At 41.1% G+C, this 26,273-nt stretch overlaps 1 protein-coding gene across 2 annotated transcripts; it reads right to left on the bottom strand.

Annotated features, from left to right (window-relative positions):
• Positions 1 to 11,832: 11,832 nt before the first annotated feature.
• LOC113452859 (vomeronasal type-2 receptor 26-like) lies at positions 11,833 to 22,197 on the bottom strand. 2 transcript variants are annotated; one of them, XM_087922555.1, is made up of 6 exons: positions 21,835 to 22,197; positions 20,210 to 20,501; positions 18,194 to 19,027; positions 15,861 to 16,079; positions 12,634 to 12,763; positions 11,833 to 12,277 (listed from the first exon to the last, which is right to left on the bottom strand). In XM_087922555.1, the coding sequence occupies exons 1-6, from the start codon at positions 22,056 to 22,058 to the stop codon at positions 11,997 to 11,999; spliced, it is 1,980 nt and encodes a 659-aa protein (XP_087778681.1). In that variant the 5' UTR covers positions 22,059 to 22,197; the 3' UTR covers positions 11,833 to 11,996. The 2 variants fall into 2 exon arrangements, with proteins under 2 accessions (XP_087778681.1, XP_087778682.1); XM_087922556.1 differs by having other exon boundaries at positions 12,184 to 12,297.
• Between the last annotated feature and the right edge of the window lie 4,076 nt (positions 22,198 to 26,273).

Genomic DNA, 26,273 nt, shown 5'->3' with positions numbered 1-26,273 from the left:
CAGAGCATGTGGATAAACATGTTTTGACTGAAGCTCTTTAGGCTTAAGGAGGGATAATCTCTGGAAATTCGCTAAGATGAAGTAAGAATTACTAGTGTTTCATGAATCCCAGGAGAGAAAAATGTCCCCATTACCCCATAACTCTGGAGTCCTTGGCATTTGGCAAGAGGAAAAGTTATTTGTGAAGCCACAATTGTGTGTCTCTTTCTGTGAATTTGACAGCTGTGATTGGAGAGTCATAAAGCTTTAGAGTTGGAAGAGAACTTGGAGATCACCTAGTCCAATCCCCTTAATATTAGGATATGCATGATGCACATTTTTTATTTTTATTTATTTTATTTGTCCAGCATGTGTTAGATAACAGTTATAATTAGAACATGATTATGATTACAAGAAATGGGTATGAATAAAAGGGAGGCATCATGACAGGAACAATAGGCACATTGATGCACTTAGGCCCGCCTCTTACAGAACTCTTAGGAATAGGGTAAGGTCAACAGTCTAAGGTTAAAGTTTTGGGGGCTTGGGGAAGAGAACACAGAGTCAAGTAAAGTATTCCAGGCATTGACTACTCTGTTGCTGAAGTTGTATTTTCTGCAATTGAGTTTGGAGTGGTTTACCTTGTATGTATCTGTTGTATGCTCGTGTATTGTTGTGATTGAAGCTGCAGTAGTCATTGACAGGTAGGACATTGTAGCAGATAATTTTATGTACTAGACTTAGGTCAGACTGAAAGCAGCAGAGTTCTAGGTTGCCTGAGCCCAAAATTTCAAGTCTGGTGTTATATGGTATATGATGAGCTGTATTTGCAAATTGGTCTAGCAAATGTTTTGTATGTTCTAGTTACAATAGTTCCAGTACAATATTACCAGAGAAGAAGCTATGCAAGATTAGATTAAGAACTTTCAATGCCTTTTTGGTAATGTTGTTACAGTAGGCTCTGGCTCTTAGATCATTAGAGATGAATATTCAGATAACAGATAATCAGAGTTGGAAGGGACCTTGTAGGTCATCTAGTCCAACCCCCTGCCCAAGAAGACCCTACACCATTTCTGACAAATGACATCCAATCTCTTCTTGAAAGTCTCAACTGATGGCACTCCCATAACTTCCGAGGGCAAGCTGTTCCATTGGTTGATTGTTCTCACTGTCAGAAAGTTTCTTCTTGTTTCAAGGTTAAATCTCTCCTTGTTCAGTTTCCATCCATTATTCTTTGTCTGGCCTATAGGAGCTTTAGAAAAAAGATTGACCCCCTTCTTCCGCCCTGTGGCAGCCCCTCAAATATTGGAAGACCGCTATCACGTCTCCCCTGGTCCTTCTCTTTACTCAACTAGCCAAGCCCATCACATTGAGTGTGATGTGGGGACTTGGATTGAACTAGGCACACAGGTCTCATAGAGGAACATCAACAGATGACATGGCACAAGAGTTGAATCAGCATACTGCACACGCTTTTGCTGTTATTTGCTCATCCCACCTTGGAAACTGCCCCACATTGATGAGGGACAACAGCTGAATATGATGGGTGGAGGATTTAAACTAAACGCCTTCAAAGGCGCACGATCCATCCATTCTTTCATCTCAAGAAAATGGAATGGGTGAAGGGTAAAGGGGTGACACAGTTTCAGATTTCAACAAACTGCAGTGAAACACAGCATGAATACGTTGAAGGTTCTTGGGCAACTCCAGTTGTATAGTGACTGGATTAATTACTTTAACAATGTGGAATGGTCCCATGTATTTAAGGCCAAGTTTCTTAGATGGCTGGGTGGACTGTAAGGTAGACTCTATCATCTACTTTAAACTCTTTTGGCTTCACACATTTTTTTTGTCAGCTTGTTTCTTATGTGCCTGCCTCACAACTCGCCTTTTCCTTGGTTCCATAGATCTAGAGAAAAGGACTTTTACTAGCAATAAAAGTGAAATCAAGCAGTTCCAGGCAAGCTCTGAGGCAAAGCACGGGAAAACAGCAACTAGAAACAATCTGTATAGCCCAATCCCCCTTGTAACTAGGCAGCAGAGATTATCACACACAAGAGCCAGCAAGAATGGCCTTGAATCCAAGCCATAGATGCAAAGCTGCAATGAAACCCTCCATTGATCCCGCCCCCTCCCCCCCCAACAAAACAAAACCCCCCCCCCCCCACCCCCCCTAATGGCTCCCCCCCGCCCCCCCCCCCCCCCCCCCCCCCCCCCCCCCCCCCCCCCCCCCCCCCCCCCCCCCCCCCCCCCCCCCCCCCCCCCCCCCCCCCCCCCCCCCCCCCCCCCCCCCCCCCCCCCCCCCCCCCCCCCCCCCCCCCCCCCCCCCCCCCCCCCCCCCCCCCCCCCCCCCCCCCCCCCCCCCCCCCCCCCCCCCCCCCCCCCCCCCCCCCCCCCCCCCCCCCCCCCCCCCCCCCCCCCCCCCCCCCCCCCCCCCCCCCCCCCCCCCCCCCCCCCCCCCCCCCCCCCCCCCCCCCCCCCCCCCCCCCCCCCCCCCCCCCCCCCCCCCCCCCCCCCCCCCCCCCCCCCCCCCCCCCCCCCCCCCCCCCCCCCCCCCCCCCCCCCCCCCCCCCCCCCCCCCCCCCCCCCCCCCCCCCCCCCCCCCCCCCCCCCCCCCCCCCCCCCCCCCCCCCCCCCCCCCCCCCCCCCCTTTCTAAGGCAGCTAGCAGCAGGCTAGCTGACAGCATATATGCTCCAAACCCGTGATAGTGAACCTAATTCTTTCAAACACTAACATGTTAAAAATTTTCCATTAAAAGGAACAAAATGAGAATATGTCCTCCTTGAAATTATAAACATCTTTTTTAAAAAAACAAATTTTATTAATTTTTAAAGACATACAAAACATAAAACATAAGAACATAAAACCTCTTTTCTGAAAGCTAATTGTAAATTTTAACAAAACGTATAAAACATTTTATACACCATTGACACATCTCCTTATAAACACATACATATCCTTTCAAGTTTCTCACTATTTCTCCCTTTACTTTTATTCAATTGTATTTCTTTTCTATATTTATCTATGTTTTTATTCACTATACTTATTTTTTCTTCTGACTTGCTTTATTCTCTTCTATCTTTTAACTTCTATCTTTTATATCTCTTCTATCTTTTAACATCAGGCTTTATTTCCATACAATACACTGAACGTTAGTGGGGATAACTGGAAGACATGGAAAACAAAAGGCTGGGTAATAGTTGCAGACAAGAGGTATACTGTGACTAGACACAGCATTTGATGAATAATTACAAAATGGAGAAGATCTTCCTTCATTTCATGATATTTTAAAGATGATATTCTAAGTATACACAAAACTATAAAAGTGTCCTATCCCTGCATTAGTTAGAGATGTTTGTTTCTTATCATATTTTCCCTACAATTAAGATGGGGCCTGAGTAGGATAATGTGGCATTTGGGGAAAAAGATGCAAGCCAAGAGACCAGCCCCAGAGGCCAAGATGGAGAAGATCTCCACAGCTACCATGGACTTCCCTTTGGTGCTCAGGTAGGTGGGGAGGAAGGTGATCCAAACACTGCAAAAGACCAGCATGCTGAAAGTAATGAACTTGGCTTCATTAAAGCTGTCAGGCAATTTCCTAGCCAGAAAGGCCACTGTGAAACTGAAATATGTTGAGAAATATTAAAAAAGCAGAATATTATATTTCCCTAAATGAGAAATGGAGAAACATGTTTTTTTTTTTCCTAGAGGCAGGAAACAGTCTTTCTTAAGAGCCCCAACAGATATTGAGGAGGCCACATTTTAGAAATGCAGATTTGGTAATCCATTCAAGTTAGGATTAAAACCCCAAGGAAGCCAGCATGTAGGATTAATTACATTTGTTAAACAAGATTAAAAATCCAAGGAAGCCAGCACTCTAGACTCATGGCTGGGCCTTCACAAGACAAACTAATTAAAATCAAATAAAACACACAAAACAACCCTCTACATTACAAAATGCTGTAGGACAAACTGTAAAATTTCATGTACTCATCAAACCAGCTGGTCAGCTGCACTAGAACCATAAACATTGGTGGTTTTTTTAATCATTAAAACATCTTTCCAATCAGCCTCCATGTTTCCCTATGTTTTTCTCCCAGCTTGGAACTGAACCAGATGGATATTTCTTCCAACATGTAGGTGTGAGACAGCATACATTTACTGAAGGCCATCAGTCATGAGCACTGCTAATTCCCAAACTGAGGTTTCTTTTTCATTGTCCCACACTGGAAAAGGAATGGACTTTTATTGGTTTTAACCCTAATCCTAACCATGATTTTCTGTACCAATTAATATGATAGATTGACTTTTTCTCCAGGCCAGCACAGTTTCAAATCTGTTTACCCTCCTCACTTTTTAATGTGGTTTATCATCTTCCTGAAAATGAGTTTCAAAAAGATCAAGAATTGTAGAGTATATTTCTTAAAGTGCATTGATTATATTTACAGGCCTTTGACTCTGGTGCTGGAGGAGAAGACTCCTGAGAGTCCCTTGGACTGCAAGGTGATCAAATCATCAGTCCTAGAGGAGATAGAATAGAATAGAACAGAACAGAACAGAACAGAATAAAATACCTATATGGTCATTCCATTCAACGAATTCAATGAAATTTGAAAGCTACTCCAGCGCAATGCCCCCAAAACCACATTACAATCACACTAGAGAGTATTTAAAAATTAAAGTAATTATAATAATGATAATAGGATCAACCCTGACTGCTCTTTAGAAGGCCAGATCCTGAAGATGAAGCTCAAAGAGTTTGACCACCTAATGAGAAGGAAGGGTTTGCTGAAGAAGAGCCTACTGCTGGGAAAGATGGAGGGAAGAAGGAGGAGGAGGAGGAGGAGGAGGAGGAGGAGGAGGAGGAGGAGGAGGAGGAGAAGAAGAAGAAGAAGGAGGAGGAGGAGGAGGAGGAGGAGGAGGAGGAGGAGGAGGAGGAGGAGGAGGAGGAGAAGGAGAAGAAGGAGATGGAAGAGAAGGAGGGGAGTGGATGAATGAAGTCCCTGAAGCAATCGGCGTGAGTTTAAATTAACTCCAGAAGATGGTAGAGGACAGGAAGGCCTGGAGGAACATTGTCCATGAGGTCGTAATGGGTTGGACATGACTTTGCAACTAACAAGACCAACAACATTTGCATGTCAACCATCTCGCTATCAAGGTGATGATATGTTCTGAGTTTGGCTCTTCATTGTGAAAAGCACAAAGGTTTGAGCTACACTGGGACTTGCAACGATCACGATGACAAGTATTTCTGAAATGAGACCTTGAATCTACAACAAAGCAAACCATCATACATCTCTTTCCACCCCTGGTGAAACTTACACTAGTGCATAAGGAATCTTGGATGGGTCTTGTTTAAAGTTTATGTCATTGATGTAAAGAATGTTTGCCAGGAGCAAATCCCCACCAATAATGAAATCGCCAGGCATGTAATAGCCTTCTTGGTGATCCTGGAAAGTGTTGGCTGATACACAAGTGACTGGAATCCTCTTTGCAGAAGTTGGAGGCAAAAGCCAGAAGAGCAGCAGCAGCAGCAGGAGAGGCAGCTCAGTCATTCTGGCCCCCTTCCCAGAAATCCAGATTTGTGCAAAAACAGAATTTCAGCTAGCATCTGAAATCTCACCAGAGTTTTAACAGAATAGAGCCTGTAACCTGGATGGTCTTCGGGGAAGTTTATATCAACCATGGTTCCTCTTACCTATGTTTGTGCTGTGGCCAAAGAGAATGTTAAGGCCAGTTGAGTCACACTAAACCAAGGACTTAAGTTAGCTGTTTGCAAGACAAAGTAAATGACATGTCCTGCCCCAGTAGGGAAACTCAGTGCATGTTTTTTTTTAAAGCAGATTCTATCTTGGAATATTTTTGTGGGTGGAAATCCACAGGGGACACATTGAGAATTACTGTTGTTTTGATAATTGCAAAGAAAAGCAATTGTCCTACCTGGGTAATATATGTTGTTTAGATACATGTTTGTGTCTCTTGTTGCTAATCCACAGAGCAAATGGGCTTGAGGGTCATGGTGAAGTTTAATATTGGACTTATACACGTGGATCTTCTTGATATTGGGAACAATGTGTGGCAACATCCAGAAAAGCCAATACAATCCTTGGTTGTATAAACAGAGGCACAGGATCAAAATGACATGAAGTATTAGTACTACTTCATGAAGCTTTAGGAAGACCATACCAGGAATACAGCATCCAGTTTTGGTCCCCAGATAATAAAAAAGATGTTGAGACTTTGGAAAAGGTGCAAAGAAGAACAACTAGAATAGAATAGAAAATTCATTATTGGCCAAGTGTGATTGGACACACAGGGAATTTGTCTTGGTGCAAATGCTCTCTGTGTGCATAAAAGAAAAGATACATTTGTCAAGAGTCAAGAATCATAAGGTTTCCTCGACTTCCGGTTTGTGGTGCTTCGGTGCAGGCAGGATTCCGTGACTGTGCACGGTTTCTGCCTGTGTTCACTGCCTGAGTGCCTCGAGCCATTTGGCTTCGGGGCTAAGCCACCTTTGTAGAAGGTGGTGAAGACTGGGGGGTTCTGGCAGGGACGAGAGACATCGCATCTCTCTTCCCTAGCCGGCTAAATCTCCCTCTCCGATGGCAACTGAACGGCGGTCTCTGGCCGCCATTTAGAAGAGCTCAGCCGGGAAAAGGAATGTGCTGGAGGGGTTTGTGAAGAAATGAAACTGATTTTGCCGACCGGGACAAAGGAACAGTGAAAGTATCCTGGTATTTAACACCTACTAAAGACACATTGCTCCCAGACTGAGTAAGCAGCGAATGGATATCAAAGGGAAAACTTTTTTTCTTTTCACTCTCCTTCCAAACGGAACAGCTTTGAGAGAAATCGGAAACCCGCATTGAAGGTATGCTAAATGCTAAAGACTATGCTAATGCCAAAGGGATATGGATTTCTAAATATTTAAAGAAAACTTTTTCTTCTGCTGTGAGTGGGAAGGGAGAGGAAAAAAATTGAAGTAGAAGTTGAAAATAAGGAGCAGACTGCCTAGAATTTTAAAGAGCCATTTGAACATTAATAAGACTTCAAAAGACATACTATAATTGGAATTTTGTGATTTAATAGCAACCCCAGAAAAAGAAATGGAAGAAGAGAAAAAGTGCTAAATGAAATAGTCTATCTGGATTGTTTGGTGACTTTGCGTCTTTTGGGAAACTTTTTTTTCTTTGTTTAAAAACACTCGGGTGGTTGTTTTGGGAAAAATTTCTCCTCTTTATAATGGCACCACTTTTGGATGAATTTAAAACTGAATATCTAAAATATAAAAAGGAAGAACAAGACTGGAAAGATACCTTGGACATTCTTTTTCAATCTCTAGAAATGGCAGTGCATTCCTATGGAGAATTGATTGCGCAGCAGGGTAATTGGGACAAAGAAGGAACCATTTTTGATGAACATGTGACCCTATTGGGGGAGAAGAAGGAGGAAGAGGAAAAGGAAAAGGGATTTTAAAACCTAAAAAACAACCAAAAAGATAAAAATGAGTTGAAGGGTAGATATAAGGTTAGAAAACAACAGGAAGGGGAAAGCACAAAAAGAAAAGGGAGGTGGAAAGACAAAGGGGGAAAAAGGGTAAGGAAAAGAATAAGCAAGGGGGAAAGGAAGGGGTGAGAAGTCTCAATGATGGGAAGCAAGATCTGAAGAAACAAAATTTATTTAGAGACAATGGGTAAACTTAATTGAAAAAGGGATTCTGTAAAGTACATAAGATTGTGTTATTATAGGCATTTATAGAATAAAATGTTTAAGATATAAATATATAAATAAGTATCAATAGGTACGATTAAAATGGTTTTGACAGGGGTACTACCTATATTATATATCTATAAATTTCTTTGTTATTGTCGTTCTTTCTTTTTTCTTTTTCTTTTTATATAATATATTGTGTGACTTTAGGATGTGCTAAACAGAATCCCAATACAAGTTATGTGTGATATTAAGTATTATTAGGTTAGGGGGAAGAGTTAAAGGCGTCATACTCTAATTAGTGTACAGGAGAGGTTTTGTTTAAAGAGAAAAAATGAATGGATAGCTGAGAACAGACAAAGAATGTTAAATATTATGACTTGAACTGAGATAAGTAGAATAAAATTAAGAGAGTTAAAAAAAGGAAGAAGCTATATAGAAAATGGAAAACGGTAATAAGATATGGAATGATATATAAAAGGAACATGATTTTTGAAGAGGTGTCTGTACGATGAGTTTTAACCCAGGATCAAGCAACTTTCAGAAAAGATGTTTATGTTTTTATGTTTTATGTCTTGTTTGTTTTTTTTATTGGAAGAGAATAATGAAAATGTATAAGACAGATGGATATAAAAAATGTACACAATCTAAAGTTAAAGAGATATAATTTGAATAAATAGAAGGAAAGGAAGTAATAAAGAGAAGTTTGGGATAAGATATGAAGATGAACAGATAAGGTAAATATATATATCAAATTGTGCTTGTTTGGAAATGTGATAACTTGGAATAATTCTGTCTTTAAATAAGATGTTGTATTGGCTTTTTAAGAAAAAAAACTCTTATGTCATTATATTTTATGTTTTGTTTGTCTGTGTATTGTTTTGGAAAATCAATAAAATTTGTTCAAAAAAAAAAAAGAATCATAAGGTTTAACATTTAATAATAGTCATAGGGTACAATAAGCAATCAAATCATACGAGGAAACAGTCCGTATAAATCGTAAGGATAGGTGTCCATTTTAGGTCTTGAGACTTGATAGAAACTAGAAATCTGAAGGTCTCTACTGTTGATACTGTGTAGTCTAGTATTGTAAGAGGTGGTAATATGGGAGGGTTTCTTCTAAACTAAGACAATTAAAGGCCTAGAGACAAAAGCAGATGAAGAATAGTAGAGGTGGGATTCCACTGGTATAACAACCGGTTTGTTGATCCCGTGTGCACACGCACTCCATGTTTTAAAAAACTCTAATACTTACCTTCTCCTGCAGCCCCTGTGAATAAAACAGCGGAGGTGCCGCACGAATCAGCTGTGCTCTGAAAAAAGGAAATAAAGCACAGGAAAAAGCAGGGCCGGGCAGGCAGGGCCACGTGCTCATCACAGCAAACCGGTTCGCTGCTAGCTGATCTTCCGAGCAAGGGTTTCACCCAAACTGGTCCGAGCTAGTGGTATCCCACTCCTGACCAGAAGGCAGGACATGAAATAACAAATGGAAACTAATCAAGGAGAAAAGCAACCAGGCATTAAGGAGAAACCTCCTAACAGTGGGACAGTTCACCTTCAGAAGTTGTAGGTGCTTCATCACTGGAGGTTTTGAAGAAGAGACTGGACAGCCACTTGTCTGAAATGGAATAAGGCAGGGATGGCAAACTTTTTCGGCACCGAGAGCCCAAAGCACGCATGTGTGCATACCGAAATGTAATGTGTGTACCCTGCCTCCTCATGTGTCCTGCCCCCATGTATGTGCCCCACCCCCTGCATGCACAGCAGAGACCCCAAAACCAGCTGGCTGGCGGGAGGCGTGCACGCATGCATAGCACACCTGAGCTGGGATGACGGTGTGCGTGCACACAGAGAGGGCTCTGCATTCCACCTGCTTGCGACCATGAGTATACGGTCTCCTGCTTGAACCCCTGGGGTTGGACTAGTAGGCCTCTAAGGTTCCTTTCAGCTCTTTTCTGATTGTTTGATTGTGATAAATGGAGAAGAGCTCTACCTCTTTTAGTCAGATGCAACTGGATAGGGGAAAACTTTACTGAAGTTTTGATTATTTGTTTGATTTCATGCAAGTACAATTCAAAGTACTGATTGTTACCTTCAAATTCCTACATGTCATGGGAAATGAATTATTTGCTGGCTCACCTCTCACTGAGAGGTTTTCTGCTGGCTTTATGTAAGAGGCTGGAATGACCATCACATCTTGGGAATGTAGAAAGTTAGTACCCACCCTTCTCCTAGAAGAATGAAATTTTTTGAGAAATATTAAAAAGGCAGAATATTATATTTCCCTGGATGAGAAGTGGAGAAACATGTTTTTCTTAAAAGATGGAAAGCAGACTCAATCTCCCTTCCCCAAGCATATATTTTGTGCCCATTGGGAAAGATTGGACCAGCCTATCTACAAAACAAAGGACCCCCAGCTCTAGGGTGATAGGATTAAGACATGACCCTCTAGGACATAGTAGGATTATCTAGCAACAGGGCTCAATGCATTGCACAATGTCCTGGGGACATTGCATCACTCTCCAAACTTCAACCAAACTTAGCTCAGAAAACCTACACAGCCAGCTATGACCCCTATAACAGCCAATAGAATACATGTATTTATTTTTATTTGTTTTATTTTATTTGTTTGTCAAACATGTACAACGTAACAAGTATAGGTATGAACATAAACAAAGGAAGTAAATAGGAAGTAAAGTTGACCAGTCTTTGGCTGAAGTAGTATTTTCTGCAATTGAGTTTGGAGTGGTTTACCTTGTATGTATCTGTTATGTGCTTGTGTATTGTTGTGGTTGAAGCTGAAGAAGTCATTGACAGGCAAGATGTTGTAGCAGACAATTTTGTGCACTATGCTTAGATCAAACTGCAGGTGGTGCAGTTCCAGATTGTCCAAGCCCAAAATTTTAAGCCTGGAGGCATAGGGAATTCTATTATGAGTAGAGGAGTAGAGTACTCTTCTCAAGAAATACTTCTGAACCTGCTCAATCATGTTAATATCTGACATACAGTGTGGGTTCCAGGCAGATGAGCTGTATTCAAGAAATGGTCTGGCAAAGGTTTTATATGCTCCAGTTAGCAATTCAATGTTACTGGAGAACATGTTCTTGCACAGGAACAGGAAGCTCAAGTTCAAAGCCCAAGAGATTGTACAATTGCCACCCTCTCTCAACTCTATGGGGTCAGTTGTCCAGAGCCAGCCATGGGCTTCTGCTTCATCAATAAATGGACCCTCTTTCCAATCAACCTCCAGCCTCCATTTTGTCTCGAAGGCCTTTCTCCTGGCTTCGAACTGAACCAGATGGCTATTTCTCCCAACAGGAGATTTTGAGGAAAACAAAAAAAAAATTTTTTTTTTTTTTTTTTGTGGTTTTTTTATCTTCCCCTCCGACCCCTTTTTTTTTAAAATTTAAAATGGCCCCTCTTTTTTTTTAAAAACCTCTAAGAAATAAAAAAAAATAAAAAAAAAATAAAAAATTTTAAACAACCCTTTCTTTTTTCTTTCCCTTGAAACCCTATTCTCTCAAATGTGTGCTTTTGACAAATTGTATTGGGGATTGGGGGGTTAAATTTTAAACCCCCCATTTAAAACCCCCCCCCCCAAATACATTTTGAATTTTATAAATTAATATAAAATTATAAAAAAAAATTAAAGAAAAAAAAAATTTTAAAAAAAAATTTAAAACTTTTTAAAAATTTTTTTAAAAAAAAAAAAAAAAAAAAAAAAAAAAAAAAAAATAATAAAAATAAAATAATAAAAAAAATATCTTCAAGCCAAGAGACCAGCCCCAGAGGCCAAGATGGAGAAGATCTCCACAGCCACCATGGACTTCCCTTTGGTGCTCAGGTAGGTGGGAAGGAAACTGATCCAAACACTGCAAAAGACCAGCATGCTGAAAGTAATGAACTTGGCTTCATTAAAGCTGTCAGGCAATTTCCTAGCCAGAAAGGCCACTGTGAAACTGATGAGGGCCAGGAAACTGAGATAGGCCAGGACAGCATAAAACATCAAAGTTGAGCCTTCATTACATTCCAAGATGGCCTCTCCTACCAAAGAGTGGAAGTCCATGTTGGGAAATGGGGGCGACTTTGCCAACCAGGTGGCACAAAGAATTGCTTGGATCAGGGGACAGGCTAAAACAATGGAGTTGGTCAGTGGTTTCCCTAAGAGCTTTCTTGACTTATTCCCTGGTTTGGTGGCCATGAAGGCCAGAACCACCATGACAGTTTTTGCCAACACAGAGGAAACTGCAAGGGAAAAGAGAATGGCAAAGGCAGATTGTCGGAAGAGACAGGTGAGCTTCCTGGGTCAACCAATGAAGAGGAAGGAGCAGAGGAAGCAGAGCAGGAGGGAGACCAGGAGGAGGTAGGTGAGATTTTGGTTGTTGGCCTTGACGATTGGTGTATCATGATGCATCCGGAAAATTGCCAGAACTGCCATTGTGATCACAGAGAGAGAAAGAGTGAGAGAAACTAATGTGTATCCCAGGGTGTCTTGATAAGAGAGGAAGTGGATCTTCTTGGCAATGCAGTGGTCCTTGTGTTTGTTGGGATACATGTCTTCCGGGCAGTGGTCACATTGATCTGCTTCTGAAGTCAAGAATCTTTGTCTAAGTGTGCAGGAATATCTACAGTGAGCATTATCCCTCCTGCCCAGAGAGTCAGGTATGGCTCCTTTCTACAGGGGCCAACTCAAAAAGAAAGTGATGGAAGGACCCCGGGAACCTTACATGTACTGAAAAGGACAAATCACCCTTGGTCCAAAATGTGTCCGGGATCATCTCTCTCTCTCTCTCTCTCTCTCTCCCTCTCCCCCCCTCCCCTCCCCCCTCTTTCTCCCCCCCTTTCCTTCCCTCCCTTCCTCCCTCCCCTATTTTGCCTTTTTTATTTATTTTGATCTATTTAATGGCTGATCCTGGAAGATGTATATTTGATATATGTTCTACCTGTCTGATCAGAAAAGGTCCCTTCTGGGCAAGGGGCACAGTGGTAGCAGCAAACCTCCTTGCCTTCTGGAATGCTCTTCCTCTCTCCTGCATGGCACCTCTTCATGGTACACCTGCCATAGGGCACCTTCTAAGACAGCAAAGAGAACTGTTTGAAAAGGTCTATTCAATGGTCATGCATCATTTAATTTCCACATTGACGTCTCTGTAAGGACCTGCCTCAGCTACCTTCTCAAGAAAGTAAAACTCCTGAAATTGTTAGCATTTCAAAAGAAACTTTTACTGAGAGATTGTGATTGCAGAAAAGTCAGGTGGAGTCTGTAATTCATGTGTGAAGCATTAGGCTAACCTTCCCCTTCAACCCTCACCCCAATACTCCATGTCCACTGGTAACCAATAAAAGGCTGCAAAGGTGTTTTGGAAACTCCAAGGCAGGATGGTGAGAAGAGGTTCAAAAGTACTTCTAGTGTCAACTTGTAGAACATTCCTATGCCTTTTTCCAAGTTGCTATGAGAAAGAGGAGGGGAAAGACCTGAAGGAGAATTTGGCAAATTAAAACAGAATCACATTCCACTCTTATCTCACAAAGTTTGTAACTTAGGCAACCGGGTATTCTGCCCGTGAAAATCCTTTTTTGGAGAATGTGAGTGATGACACTCAGCCCATGAACGTGCTTTGTTGGAGAAGCTGAGTTATGATACACCCAAGGGGTGGGGGGAAGACAGGGTCATAGATAATTGTAAATTACGAGTCTCTGAGTTGGCTTGATACAGCATGTTGCTCCTCATAAATCTTTTGAAGTTTTTTGAAGCTTGCCTCAAGGCTTTTGATTTAATTAGGGCGATTGTCAGATTCCTGATAGCAAATTTATTTCATGCTATCTATTCACAAGAGTCTGATCTACTAAAAGTCAAGGCAAATTGGTGCCAGATAAGAGTCATCCAAATGCAAGGCGAACTGGACTAAGGTCTTTTACATGGGAGTAGCGACCCCAAACTGATGATTTGTTTGACTTCACCCTAGGGTTCATCCTGGTTATCTCCTACTGAAACATATCCAAGAGAGATTGAAAGGAGAAGATTTGTGACTTCAGAAGTGGTGGGTGCTTCATTATTGAAGGTTTTCAAGGGCATTATTGGACAGGCGGTTTGTGTGAAAGGGTATAAGGTCTCCTGCAGGGGGTTGGACTAGTACAGAAGACCTGCAAAGTTCCTTCTGTTTTTAACAGGAAACCTCAGCTGCCCCAGCACTGCAGCTTGAAGCATAGATGCATAAAGAAAAACCTCCAGTTGCTGAAGCCCATCTGCATGACACAAAGCAGAGACCCAGCTGCAGCCATCTTCATCACCTGGCACTCTAAGTCCCATGCTCCATCACCCCAGCTGACTTTCACCATCATTTTGCTCCTGATGAGCCATGTCTAGCCAGCCCTTTGGAAAATGGCTGTCTGCATGAAGTGATTTTCCGAGGTCTTGTGAGTAAGCTGCTATGTGTGACCTAGGCAAGAAGCCAAGGGTAGGATTCAAATTTCTTAACAATGAGTTCTGTGGGTGTGGCCTAATTTGTGGGCATGGCTAGGTGGTCACGTGACTGGCTGAGCATGGCTTATATAAATATTGAATTATTAATTAAAAAGAGCAACTTTTATCCAAAATCAGGCAAAGCAGGAAGGCAGATTGAGTTGCTCACAGGATCACAGATTCACTCAGAGATTTATCTTTCTGCAATCTGCTACCTGAGTTTGCACTGAAAAATAGAAGCTTCAGTCATAAGGAAGGCTCAGCTCTGCTTTTGGATTAACGAGAAACAATCCAAATCTCCCAGCGCAGCTGATAGTCAGAACAGCTGATGGTCGGGGGGGGGGGAGGAAAAATAGCAACTTACCAAAAATTAGGTGGAGGCACAAGGCAGGCAAGTTGGATGGCGTAGATGCTAGGTAAGGTGTGCGTGGGCAGGGAGGGGAGGGGAGGGGCCAGCCAGTGTCATGGTTTTTGCCAGTTCTCTGAACTGTGCAGAATCCTAACAACTGGTTCTATAGACTGGGTCTGACCAGGTAGAATCCCACCCCTGCAAGAAGCCCTTTGTGTGGCCAGAAGCTGCCTTGTGAAGGTTCAGTCCAGACATGCATCATTACCAATAGGAGCAAAAAGATAGTGATGGACAGCTGGTGTAGCATGTGATAGCCAGGGCCACACAGCACAGGAGGCTAAAAGAGCAGAGGTGGTAGGGGTAGTGTCTTTGATAATGTGAGCACAGGGACACCAATAGCGATAACTTTGAGCACTTGGGGGACGCACCATTCATTCAGTGCCATAATAGCTTAAAATGATAGTTGAACAGATGGTCATTAAGTGAGGAATACCTGAAATTATATTCTTGCTCTCTGGCTCTGAGTTACAGCTTTTTCTTAAGGAATCATAATGTTCAAACTAAACAGGGATGAGCTCGTATGTGTCTGCATATGTGTGTGTGTGTGTGTGTGTGTGTGTGTGTGTGTGTGTGTAAACATTTTGAATACAGTGTATTGTCAGGGCATATCATTTACAGAATAGCAAAGAAAGAAGAAAAAGAAATATTAACATATATACTTAACAACAACAACAACAGTGTAACAGAATAGTTTTGACTAGATTTCTCTTTATATTAGCTTATAATAATTTTGTTTGTTATATAAGCAAGTTTATAATTATAAACCATCTTTTTATTTAGTTCCTACATAGCAATAATTTTTCTTCATCTAATTTCGACCTCTTATCTCTAACCACTTGAAAAATCTATTCCATGCTAAGTGGTATTCTGTGTCTTCTTTGCCGTTTGTTTTAAATGCCAATCTCTGCACACAGTCTAATATTTTCTGAATTATATCCTCACTGGATTTTTCCAGTATTGTGCAAATACAATCCTTGCTGCTGTCAATACATGCCAAACTAAATATACAGCTCCTTTTTCATAGCCCTATGGCAATATACCCAACAAATAATATTTCTGGTTGACTGATGCCTTCTGTAACTGCACTCTCGGTTTCAGCCAGGATATTTTGCCAATCCTCATACTTTGTGAACATGGCACAAATCAAACTTGAATCTGGTGTATGGAAAAATAGATCTGTCACCAGACAGGTGGGTTGAATCTTTTCTGATTCAACCCATCTTTTCTTCAGTTAGAGGGACATGCTGCATCCCTAGGAGAGAATGAACTTTTCTCTGGATTCAGAACTTCTAGCTCACCTTTCTGGCCCAGGTGATTGCCTGAGAGTTGATGATTAAATCCTGGCCTGTAGGAGCCCTGGGATGTAGTTGCCCAACTTTCATGGGGACGAAAGACTGATTGGGGAGGAAAATCCAGTTGAGAAGATCATAATGAGGAGACACCAGGCCATTTTCTGAGAAGGAGGCTTCCTCTCCAGCACTGCTGTTGAACTGCACATTCCTCAAATAGGCAAGAAGCTGAAAGAAAAGAGAAAGTGGGGTAGTTAGAAATGAAACATCCTGGCTTCTATCATTCCCTGGTGACCATCGTTGAAGAAGGAGAAGGAGAAGGAAAAGGAAAAGAAGAAGAAGAAGAAGAAGAAGAAGAAGAAGAAGAAGAAGAAGAAGAAGAAGAAGAAGAAGAAGAAGAAGAAGAAGAAGAAGAAGAAGAAGAAGAAGAAGAAGAAGAAGAAAGAGGAGGAGAGGGAGAGGAAGAGAAGGGAGAGGGAGAAGGAGGAGGAGAAGAAGGAGGAGGAGGAGAAGGAGGAGGAGAAGAAGTAGTAGTAGTAATAGTAGTAGTAGTGTCTTTGGTGCATATACTCTCAATGTACATAAAGAAAAAATAAAATACATTCATCAAGAATGTGATAGTGATAGACCTAGGTTACTCATAAGCAATCAAATCATACTGGGAAGCAAATAAAACAATATAAATCGTAAAGATACAAGCAACAAGGTTATATCCATGAGTAGAAAAGGAGATAGGTAACAGGAAGGATGAGAAGAATAATAGTAATACAGTCTTAGTAAATAATTTGACGTTGTGGGAATCAGTTGTTTAGCACAGAAATGGCATTCAGGAAAAAACTGTCCTTGTATCTAATTGGGAAGATAATTACAAATCTTTAAAGGTAGACATGCTAGCTGAGAGATCACAAGCAGCATCAAATCATAGGAATGTCAAGGTTCCAAGTAATACATCCCCAACAGTGAGAACTCTGAGGCAGGCATATTCCTCAAAGAGCATTTTACTGGAACATCTCAAATTGGCAAAATTTTAATTACAGGGGACATTCAATCAGGCTGCTTTCTCTTGTCCCTTCATGATCAAGAGGCAACCCATGCACAGCCTTTGATGCAGGACAGCCTGATGAATTTCAGAGGAGCAGGAAGTCTCTAGACCCACTTTAACTTGGAATCCTTCTGTGAGTGCTGAGATTCACAGAGGCTCTTTTCACACAGCAAGCTTAGTAGAACAAATGCTCTGTATCCTCAACAAAGGCTCTGTATCCTCACAGGATGCTGATCCATTACAAATAAAGCAAGTTAAAATAAATCAGTACTTACTAAAAGAAACTTTGGTGGTCAGTGGGATTTTGACTGACCCACTGAAGATTCACCTTCTCAGCGTTCCAATGAAACTCCCCATACTCCTTCATCACTCAGGCACAGCATTCATCCAAGTGGGAATTTATTAGAGAAGTTATATAGGAACATCTGGAAAACCCAGATATGAGAGTTCTGGATTTCCCCCGGTAACTGAAAATCCAAACCCAACCCCTGCACCCATCAGTTCATCACATGGACCAATCACCAATCGCCCCAACTGGAGACATCCCTTCAACCACTCCTTCCCTAGCTGCAGGGTGGCTTGTCCTTGACTCAGAAGAAGAATGTGGTTATGTCTAATCTTCCAGCTCTCTGTAAGATCCCCCTGTCAAGGTTCCAGAAAACCCCAATTCCAATTAAAACCTCCGAGACAGACATTTTCTCAAAGTTCCTTTTATTAGAGTAGTTATACTGGCATATCTGAGAAAACCCGAATCTGAAAGTTCTGGGTTTTCCTCCAATAAGTAAAAAAATTACAAATCCACCCCCTGGACCCCTCATTCCATCACATGTCCCAATCATTATCCATTCCAACTTGAGACATCTCTCAACCACTCCTTAGCCAGGTGCAGGAATAACATGACCTTGACTTTAAAGAAGAATCCTATTATGTCTATTATGACACCCCCCTCCCAAATTCCCAAGCACTAAAATGTGGCAGCTTGGACATTTCTAATGAAATATGGTTTCCAAGCTGACCCCCATTTTGTCGTCTTGCTCTGGGCTGACATCTGCTCCCTGGAATGCCTGAAACTCAAGCAACCTTTGAAGACCTTAAACAAAGAACTTTCCATTCTGCAACTCCTTGACAACATATTTGGTTACCCTTCCCTTTTTTAAATCAAATCATTTATTGTATGTTAATGGTTTACTGTATTTTTTGGATGCAATTAGATGAGTGGCATGAAATATTTAATCAATTAACCAAGAAACATTCATTCATAGGAATTTTGAAGAACCTGTGGACTGTTCACAGAAAGTACCTGCCATGACTGGACATTTGAGATCCTCTTTCCAAACCTCAGCATGGCCGATTGTGCTCTTGATCCACACATTGCATGTAATGCATGGGCCACAGCATGAACCCCATTGTAGATAATGTAACTTTCACCTGCCATATTTGTTTCAAACATAAAAGATGGCAGATTCTGTAAACTCTCCTTTCCGGTGCACTGTTTTTTCTCCTTTTGAAGGATCGCTCCTGGTTTATGGATCTTGCAGTCAAAGGCATCTTCCCACCATTGTGCAAGAAAGACATCTCCTTGAGGGTTCAAGGGATCTAAAGATAGAAGAAAGTGCCGGAATTCTGGAAAATCATAGCTATGATCCATGAAATGCAAAGCACCATGGAAGGGCTTTTTGAATTCCAAAGTCTGGTGATATATGCTGATTTCCCAGTGGGAAGTCAGGATCCAAACATTTTGAAATGCAATCTTCGTCCGTTTTTCAAACAAATGCAGAGAAATGTATATAGTTGGAATACACTTGTATTCTCCAAACAAAATGATTACTTCAGCTTTAAACCAACTTTTGATTAAAGGAATATATTTTGATGGTGTAAAGTAATAAGGTTCATGTTTCACCGTTTGAGTGAAGGCCAGGCAGATCTCCTTCTCCTCCAGCATTGGCCTCAGAGACGAGATAAAATGTTCTCCCCTGTCACCTTCAGGGGCCAGAAGCCCAACCCAGTTCCACTGGAAATGCAGGAGCAGCTGGACTAAACCACGATATTGAGGAAATTCATTGGGACTGATCCGGAAAAAGGAAGGAAAAACAATTCTGTCTCCCTGAGTGAATTTGAGGAAGTGAAAACCCAGCTGCGGAAAAGGAGAGTCTGATTTTACAGATGAATTTTTCCTCACAAGGTCATCTTTTATGGTGAGGTCAAGGGTCTCCATCCTTATTAAAAAAATATACTATCTTCCATATTGACATCGATTATATAGCCATCAAAATATTTATTAATCAGTTTTACTCTCTCATTTAATCCATATTTTACATAAAATAACTCATCTAACCTCTGCATGTCAACTAGCCATTTGTAGAAAAGTTCCCATGTTATAAAATATTCCGAATCTTCTTTTCCTTTCATTTTTAGAGGATGCTTTCTAATAACGATTGATATTATTTTATATATGTTTTGACATACATGAGTATAATGATTATGTTTATATTTTAACACTTTGGACACCTAGAAAACACTGTTCAATATAGAAATGGAATTTGTGATACAAAACAATAAATATATTTCTAAACAAGGGCCTCCATCCTGTAGCTTTTTTCCACAAAAAAATGGTAATTCACTTTGAGCGGAGTGTCTTCCAGTTACAGAGAAATACAAACGGAAGAGCAGGCTTCTGAATGCTTTTCCTTTGCTATGTATAAGCAAGATGGTTTTGTTCGATAAATTATACTCTGTTAATGAGCTTACATTCATAACTTTTCTGTTTATCTTTTACTAATGTATTGCTTTATAAAACCCAAATAAAGCCACACCTGGAATACTGCATCCAATTTTGGTCACCATACTACAAAAAAGATCTTGAGATTTTGGAGAAAGTTCAGAGAAGAGCAACTAAGATAATCAAAGAAGAAAACATACAAAGAACATACAAGTAAGTATATATTGTATAACATACAAGTAACTATTGAAGTATCTTCCTTTCTCCTTATGAAGAGCCACTGACATTGGTACTGGCAGGTGAAAAGCCCAATCCAGACAATAAGCCACATTGAAACAAGGTTACATTTACAAAGAACCAGTTAGAAAGGAATTCATCCAGGAAAGCATTTCAGAAATTCCTTATTGGTTATCTCTTTGCAATGTGGGTGTAAAAAAATAGATCCAGCACACAAGATATAAATTCAAATGTTGAATGAATTCTCCAAATCATGCATTCCTGATTTCCTCCAAGTAACGTTTAGCATCCTTGCTGGTTTCTGTGGTGTGTTTATGTTTTGTGTTTGCTCCGTACTGGTACCCTATGGAACCCCCTTACCTGTGGAACCTTGAAGATGCTGAAGATGGAGGCCATCTGCCTTGAGTGTTGGGAGTTGAGACCTCCAATGACAGAGAGTAGAGTGTCCTGCTTGTCACATTTGTAGTCTGGAACCATTCGGCCTCGTGTAGACAGAAGAGAGAGGCTGTTCCAGGAAATCCTCCTAACAGTGTCTTTATTGTCATAAATATGGAAGCCGAGTGTGATGTTGGGAAGAAGAACTAAATCCTTATTGATTTTTGTTACTGCAAGAACGAAGGCCAGAAAGAGCTGGTAATTCTTGAATGTAGTGCTGTAATGAAAAAACATTCGGGAATATTATAGGGAAAGTTTTTAAGCCAAAAGAGCTAATACAATCCTGGGTTGTATAAACAGAGGCATAGAATCCAAATCACGTGAAGTATTAGTACTGCCTTATAAAGCCTTAGTAAGACCATACGGCAACCAATTTAGGTCACCACGCTACAAAAAAAGATGTTGAGACTTTGGAAAAGGTTCAGGGAAGAGCAACTAAGATGATTGAAGGCCTAGAAACAAAAAACATATGAAGAACATTTGCAGGAATTGGCTATGACCAGACTGGAGAAAAGAAGGTCTAGAGGTAACATGATAGCAGTATTCCAGTATTTGAAGGGCTGCCACGAAGAAGAGAGGGCTAACCTATTTTCCAAAGCACCAGAAAGCAGGACATGAAACAATGAATTAAACTAATGAAGGAGAAAAGCAACGTGGAATTAAGCAGAAGCTTCCTAACAGTCAGAGCAATTAACCAGTGGAACAGCCTGCCACCAGAAATTGTGGGTGTTTCATCACTGGAGGTTTTTAAGAAGAGACTGGATAGTCACTTGTCTGAAATGGTCTGGGGTCTCCTACTTGAGCAGGGGGCTGGACTAGAAGACCTCCAGAGTCCCTTCCAGCTGTGTTCTATTCTTACGTGCTGCTGAAGGTTGCTTGTCCTTTAGTGTTAGTGTGTGTGTGTTTGTTCTTCTGGACTTTGAGGAGTTGAATCCATTTGCTGTGAGCCTTTGGGGAAAAAAAAAGTGAGGGAGAGAATTATATTGATGGTATTGCCCTGAAACTATGGCCAATGTAGAGAAGCGTTGAGAAATAGCACATTTGCAACCCTAAACAGTCATGGTTCAACCAAGGGAGAAATATCTAAGGAAGCATTAGCAGTCTGAGTGTCTGTTTGAAAAACTCCCTCAGCTTTGGGAACCAAAATACTCCACAGAACAAATTTGCTAAAGGCCCTTACAAAAACACACTAAGGATTCCAAAACTGCATTTGCTTTTTTTTTTTTTTTTTACAATTCACACCTTGTAAATAGATTGACTTTCTCATGATTTCTGTCCAAATTAATAGGTCAACTCCTTCCTTAAGCCAGAAGCATTTCTAACATGTACCCTCTTCTTCACTTTTTACGCTGTTTATCATCCTCCTGATGAAACTGGGAGATTCCATCTCATTTTATGAGGATGGCTCTTTATCTAGAAAAGCATCAAGGCTTCTGAACCAGAGGGGATTTTGGAAGCATCACTAGAACAAGAATTTCTGAATGGAGCCTCTGAATCCCAGACAAGATATAGACAACTCTCTAGTCCATTCCCTTCCATGTGAAACATACCTTCTTGTAATTGGAGCCTTTGATGGCTGATGGTTAAATTTCAATGCTTGAAAAAGAGCAAACTTTTCTAGGAGCAAATTCCCCCCAATAATGAGATCGCCAGATCTGTAGTAGTCCTTCACAGTTCTCAAAGGGTTCTTCAGTACACAAACATTTTGCAATAACTTGTGAGTTGTTGAAGGCAGGAGCCAAAAGAGAAGCAGAAGGAGAAACAGCCCATTCATTTTTCTCACCTTCCTTCCTAGATGAAAAATCAATGTTCATTGAGAACTTGAATTGCTGGAAGCTCTCAAAAAAAAAAATCTCACCAAGTCTTTAGGAGTAAATCAGCAAGCTGTATCATTTTGGTACACCTTGGGGCAATGTAATATCAGGTATGTTTTTGCTAACCTGTTTTGACTTGCCACAAAAGAGAGCGTTTAGCCAGTTAAGTTGCATTGGTCCCTAGAAATTGTCTCATTGTATGAGCGAGCAGCTAAGGTGGTACATGCAGCCTCCCTTGGGAATGCTCTGGAGCCATTTTTCTCCTGGTATCTTTGGGGCTGCCACAGTGGAGGCCAGGTGAGCTGTGGGAATGGAAGTGGGGAGGTAGAGGTAGCAAAGGGATTGTAATCAAAATGAAATTCTTTCCTCTGGGAGCCAAGGATGTTCCCACCAGTTGCAAGAAGGTGGGGTGTGAGGCCTGATAAACTTGGAACTGTGACCTGATTGGGCCATGTGATGGACTGCAGGGGCAGGGGGAGGAAAATTTGCAATTTTAACTACATGGGAGACCTGAGGGTTTTTTAGAGTGGCTTTCCCAAGTGTGCCAATGTGATCTACCTAATAAGTCTGTTCTTTGAGGAATATGCCAGCCTTGGAGTTCTGATTCTGTTGGGCTGGTTACTTGGAACTCTGATACAAATCCTATTTTACTTACAGATTTTACCTTGACAAAGTTTTGTGGGTAGAAATCCATGGGGATATGTTAAGAATTACTGTTCTTCCAATAATTGCAAAGAAGAATAACATCCTACTCATTCAGCAATGGCTTGTCTTCAGACAACCAGAAGGGGAAAAACATGCTTGTTTCCTTTGTTGCTAACCAAAGCAGAAGTTGGCGTTGAGGGTCATGGTCTAATTAGTATTCTGCCTACCTGAATGTGAGCACCTGCACCTCAGATGGAGTCTGTGCCACAGATTGTTCAGATGGAGGGAGAGCTAATGGGCAAGGTTCTAGTGTGATGATCAGTTGTAGCCACCTAACGGTAAACAATAATGTAGGTGTTTGTGCAAAAGAACTGGTTGATTTATTCTTACATGGAAAGGGATGAAATTAAAAGCCCATTTCTCCATGAGGTGAGGTACTTGAGATGTATGGCTAATTTAAACTCTGCTGGAGTGTTGCCTAGCAACTGGCTAAAGGCTGGGAAATGTATATGTTGTCAGCTGGCGGGGGGAAAATACCATCAACCATGATAGAGTTGTTCAATGGTTTTCCAGTGTAGTCCCAGAAAGCTGTTTCTATGTAGTGTGCAATGCCCAATGAAACACACACTGAGATGGAGATTTTAAAAAGCGTTATTCTTCACAGAGGAAAAGACACAGGCGGATCATTCCCATTGGGCCTGTGCAAAGGCCACTCCTTCAACAGTACAGTTTTTATACTTAAGCCCACTTAAGCCAATCTTTTTGAGATCAACCTATGACTTTATCATTGTTTATTTAAAAAGCTTAGCTTGCATCTGTATTGTCTAGCAGCAATTAGCACATTTGCCTCTAATTACCAAGAACAATTTAGTACACTATGCCATATTTACCATGTTTCCCCCAAAATAAAACAGTGTCTTATATTAATTTTTTCTCCAAAAGACCCATTAGGTCTTATTTTCTGGTTAGTTCTTATTGTCAGGGAAATACGATACTAAATGTATCTGTAAGGCTGATGATCTTAACTGCGGCTTCAAAAGTGATCAAAATATAAGACAATATACCTAGAAAGAACTCACAGACTGAATCTTTCACTTTTGTATCTTTGATATTTTTATCAAATTGAAACATGTCCCAACCCTTATAAGGGTTTATAAACATCCATCTGTCCAGGGTCCAGTGCTTTGGGTGGGTCTTTTGCATCTAGGACAATCCAATCAGGCAAAGTTTAAAAGAGAGCTCATGACAGTCTCCAGTAATTTTCTATCTTTAGTTCTGGATGAGGGTCACAGTACCCAAGATGGAACTGGTATGCAGTTTGGCTGATTTCATTAAAAAATAAATACAGGAAAAGAGTATGAAGAGAGTTGGTCCTGGAACACTGCCTTGGGGGACACCACTATTAACAGGTATAGAATTTGATAGGATGCTCCCAATTTTGACCATTTGTTATCTGTTTGACAGGAATGTTCTCTCCAGTAATGCAGTTGTCCAGAGATACCATAAGATTGTAGTTTTAGGAGTACTTTGTCGTGTACCACTGAATCAAAGGCTTTACAGAAGTCTAGGTAGATTGCATCTATTTTTTTGCTTTTTTTGTTAAAAAAACTAAATTTATCTTCCCTATAAATAGAAGTTCGAAGGGAGAGCAAAATATGTTGCTGAAAGGAGATTGAATGAACTTAGTAAAATATAACATCTGGTTATATTAAAGTTACAACTAGGCTGTAAATTGAGGCAAATTTCAATTTGGTTATATTAAAGTTACAACTAGGCTGTAAATTGAGGCAAATTTCAATTTCTGAAGCCACTAGATATTCAGCTTCAAGGACTGAAACTACAAATTATTCTCAAGGAAAACTAGGTACTTGGAAATATAAATGCGTAAAACAATGGTTCCAAATGACTTCTCTGCAGAATACTTCTGGTGAAGTTTGTTGAGATGGAATAAAAGGAAGAGGTTAAAAAAGGAAAATGGTACCTGTATTTTTTGATACTAACCTCACACCATCTAGACTAGCTGGGTATCCAATCTAGACCCCTATACCCAAATGTTGTATCTTCATGTGACATTCTGTGATATCAGTCACAGAATTGGCTCTGCAAGTTGTTGGCAGTAACCACACAAGGCAGAGCTTACACCCTTTCATCATGTTGACTATCCACATACCTGAGAAGTCTTGAAATAGCCAAACAAGGTTGCCATACGGTATGAGGTTCTGGAGTTGAGGCCCCCAAGGACAGAAAGAAGGTTGTCCTGTGTGTCACACTTATTCCCCGGCTGGAGAACAGAGAGAGGCTGACATCTTCAATCATGCTTGCATGATCGTTCTCTTCATAGATGCGGAAGCCCAGGGTGATGTTGGGGAGAAGCTGTGGGTCTCTATTGACCTCCCAAATGGCAAATGCCAAGGCCAAGAAATGTTGGTAGTTCTTGGGAATAGGTCTTTGTTGCGAGGACAAAAATTAGAGAGGAGCAGGAGGGAGATTTTTGTTAAGAAAGCATTATCAGGATTCTAGGAGTTTATCATAAAACAGATCAATATAATTTATTTTACTGCTGTCAAAAAACAGGGTTGCTATCAAGCAGTTGATCAATCTGTTATTATTGTCAACCGTGTTATGTAAAAGCCTTCTCACTCTTTCTCTCTGTAGGACATTTCTGTTAGTTGATATGCAAGTGATAATTTACAGCATGAGCTCAGTTCAAGTCTGTGTTGAGCTTTCCAAAATGAAGTTTTCAATCCAGTTAAGGAAATGCAGCTTATTATCTTAATAGTTTATTATCTCCAGTCATGGGAATCTTTACAGGCTGACAACTCAAGCCCTTTTTTCACCAATCAGGCACCCTTCACCTATTATGTCACATCATAGTCATGTTGATTTAGGGGGCTTTATAAATCCAATAAATGCAATGAAATTGAATTAAACGGAATGCTTCATTTTTATTGGCTAGCAACAATTAAGCCTAAATATCTAGATGGGCCCCAGTTGGAAAGTGTCTCAGAATGTGGAACTGTTTCTGTTGGGGAGTCTCTAAGAAACTCGCTCCACTGATCTAGAAGTTAGGCCAGGATTAACAGGAAATTTGTGGGAAGGCAGAGTCGGTTGGACAAAAGACAGACCTTCCCTACATTTGATGTAATGCAAGCATGAAGGATGGTGTTACCAATCATCAGAGTAATGAGATGGGAAGATGAGTTCAGTCCAGCTATAAAATAGAGGAACATAGCGTTATTTTGCCCCAAGTTCAGCCCAAACTGGTTTCGTTGCAATGTGTACCTTGCCTTCAGGAACATGGAGAGAAGGTTGATTGTGAAGGACTTGAGGAGGGGATGAGAGAGAGATTCAATCATCAAGAAGAATCAATGTGTTCTAACTAGGAAGACTCCACATCAACAGAGGCTGGGTGGGATTTAAGTCTGTCCCATCTTCAAGGCTGCCCTTTCCACATTGCCCTGAGAAAAAAGACAACCAAGGAAACACTTACAGAGACAGGACATCCCAATCAGAGGAAGGTTCATGTAGCT

Source organism: Pseudonaja textilis, chromosome 1, assembly GCF_049901715.1.
Source record: "Pseudonaja textilis isolate UNSWEBS1 chromosome 1, rPseTex1.2, whole genome shotgun sequence".
In the NCBI taxonomy this organism is placed as follows: domain Eukaryota; kingdom Metazoa; phylum Chordata; class Lepidosauria; order Squamata; family Elapidae; genus Pseudonaja; species Pseudonaja textilis.
The sequence above is the reverse complement of the archived record's forward strand: the minus strand, read 5'-3'. Positions and strand labels throughout refer to the sequence as shown.

What these genes read in the sequence shown, in the direction of transcription:
- LOC113452859 (XM_087922555.1), bottom strand. Translation starts at nt 22,058, where the DNA reads ATGAATGGGCTGTTTCTCCTTCTGCTTCTCTTTTGGCTCCTGCCTTCA. An exon ending in CAATCACCTGGGCCAGAAAG is followed by an intron (nt 12,764 to 15,860) that starts GTGAGCTAGAAG and finishes TTGCTGTCTTAG; the next exon opens with AAGGTGCCCTATGGCAGGTG. An exon ending in GACCTTTTCTGATCAGACAG is followed by an intron (nt 12,278 to 12,633) that starts GTAGAACATATA and finishes TCTTGACTTCAG; the next exon opens with AAGCAGATCAATGTGACCAC.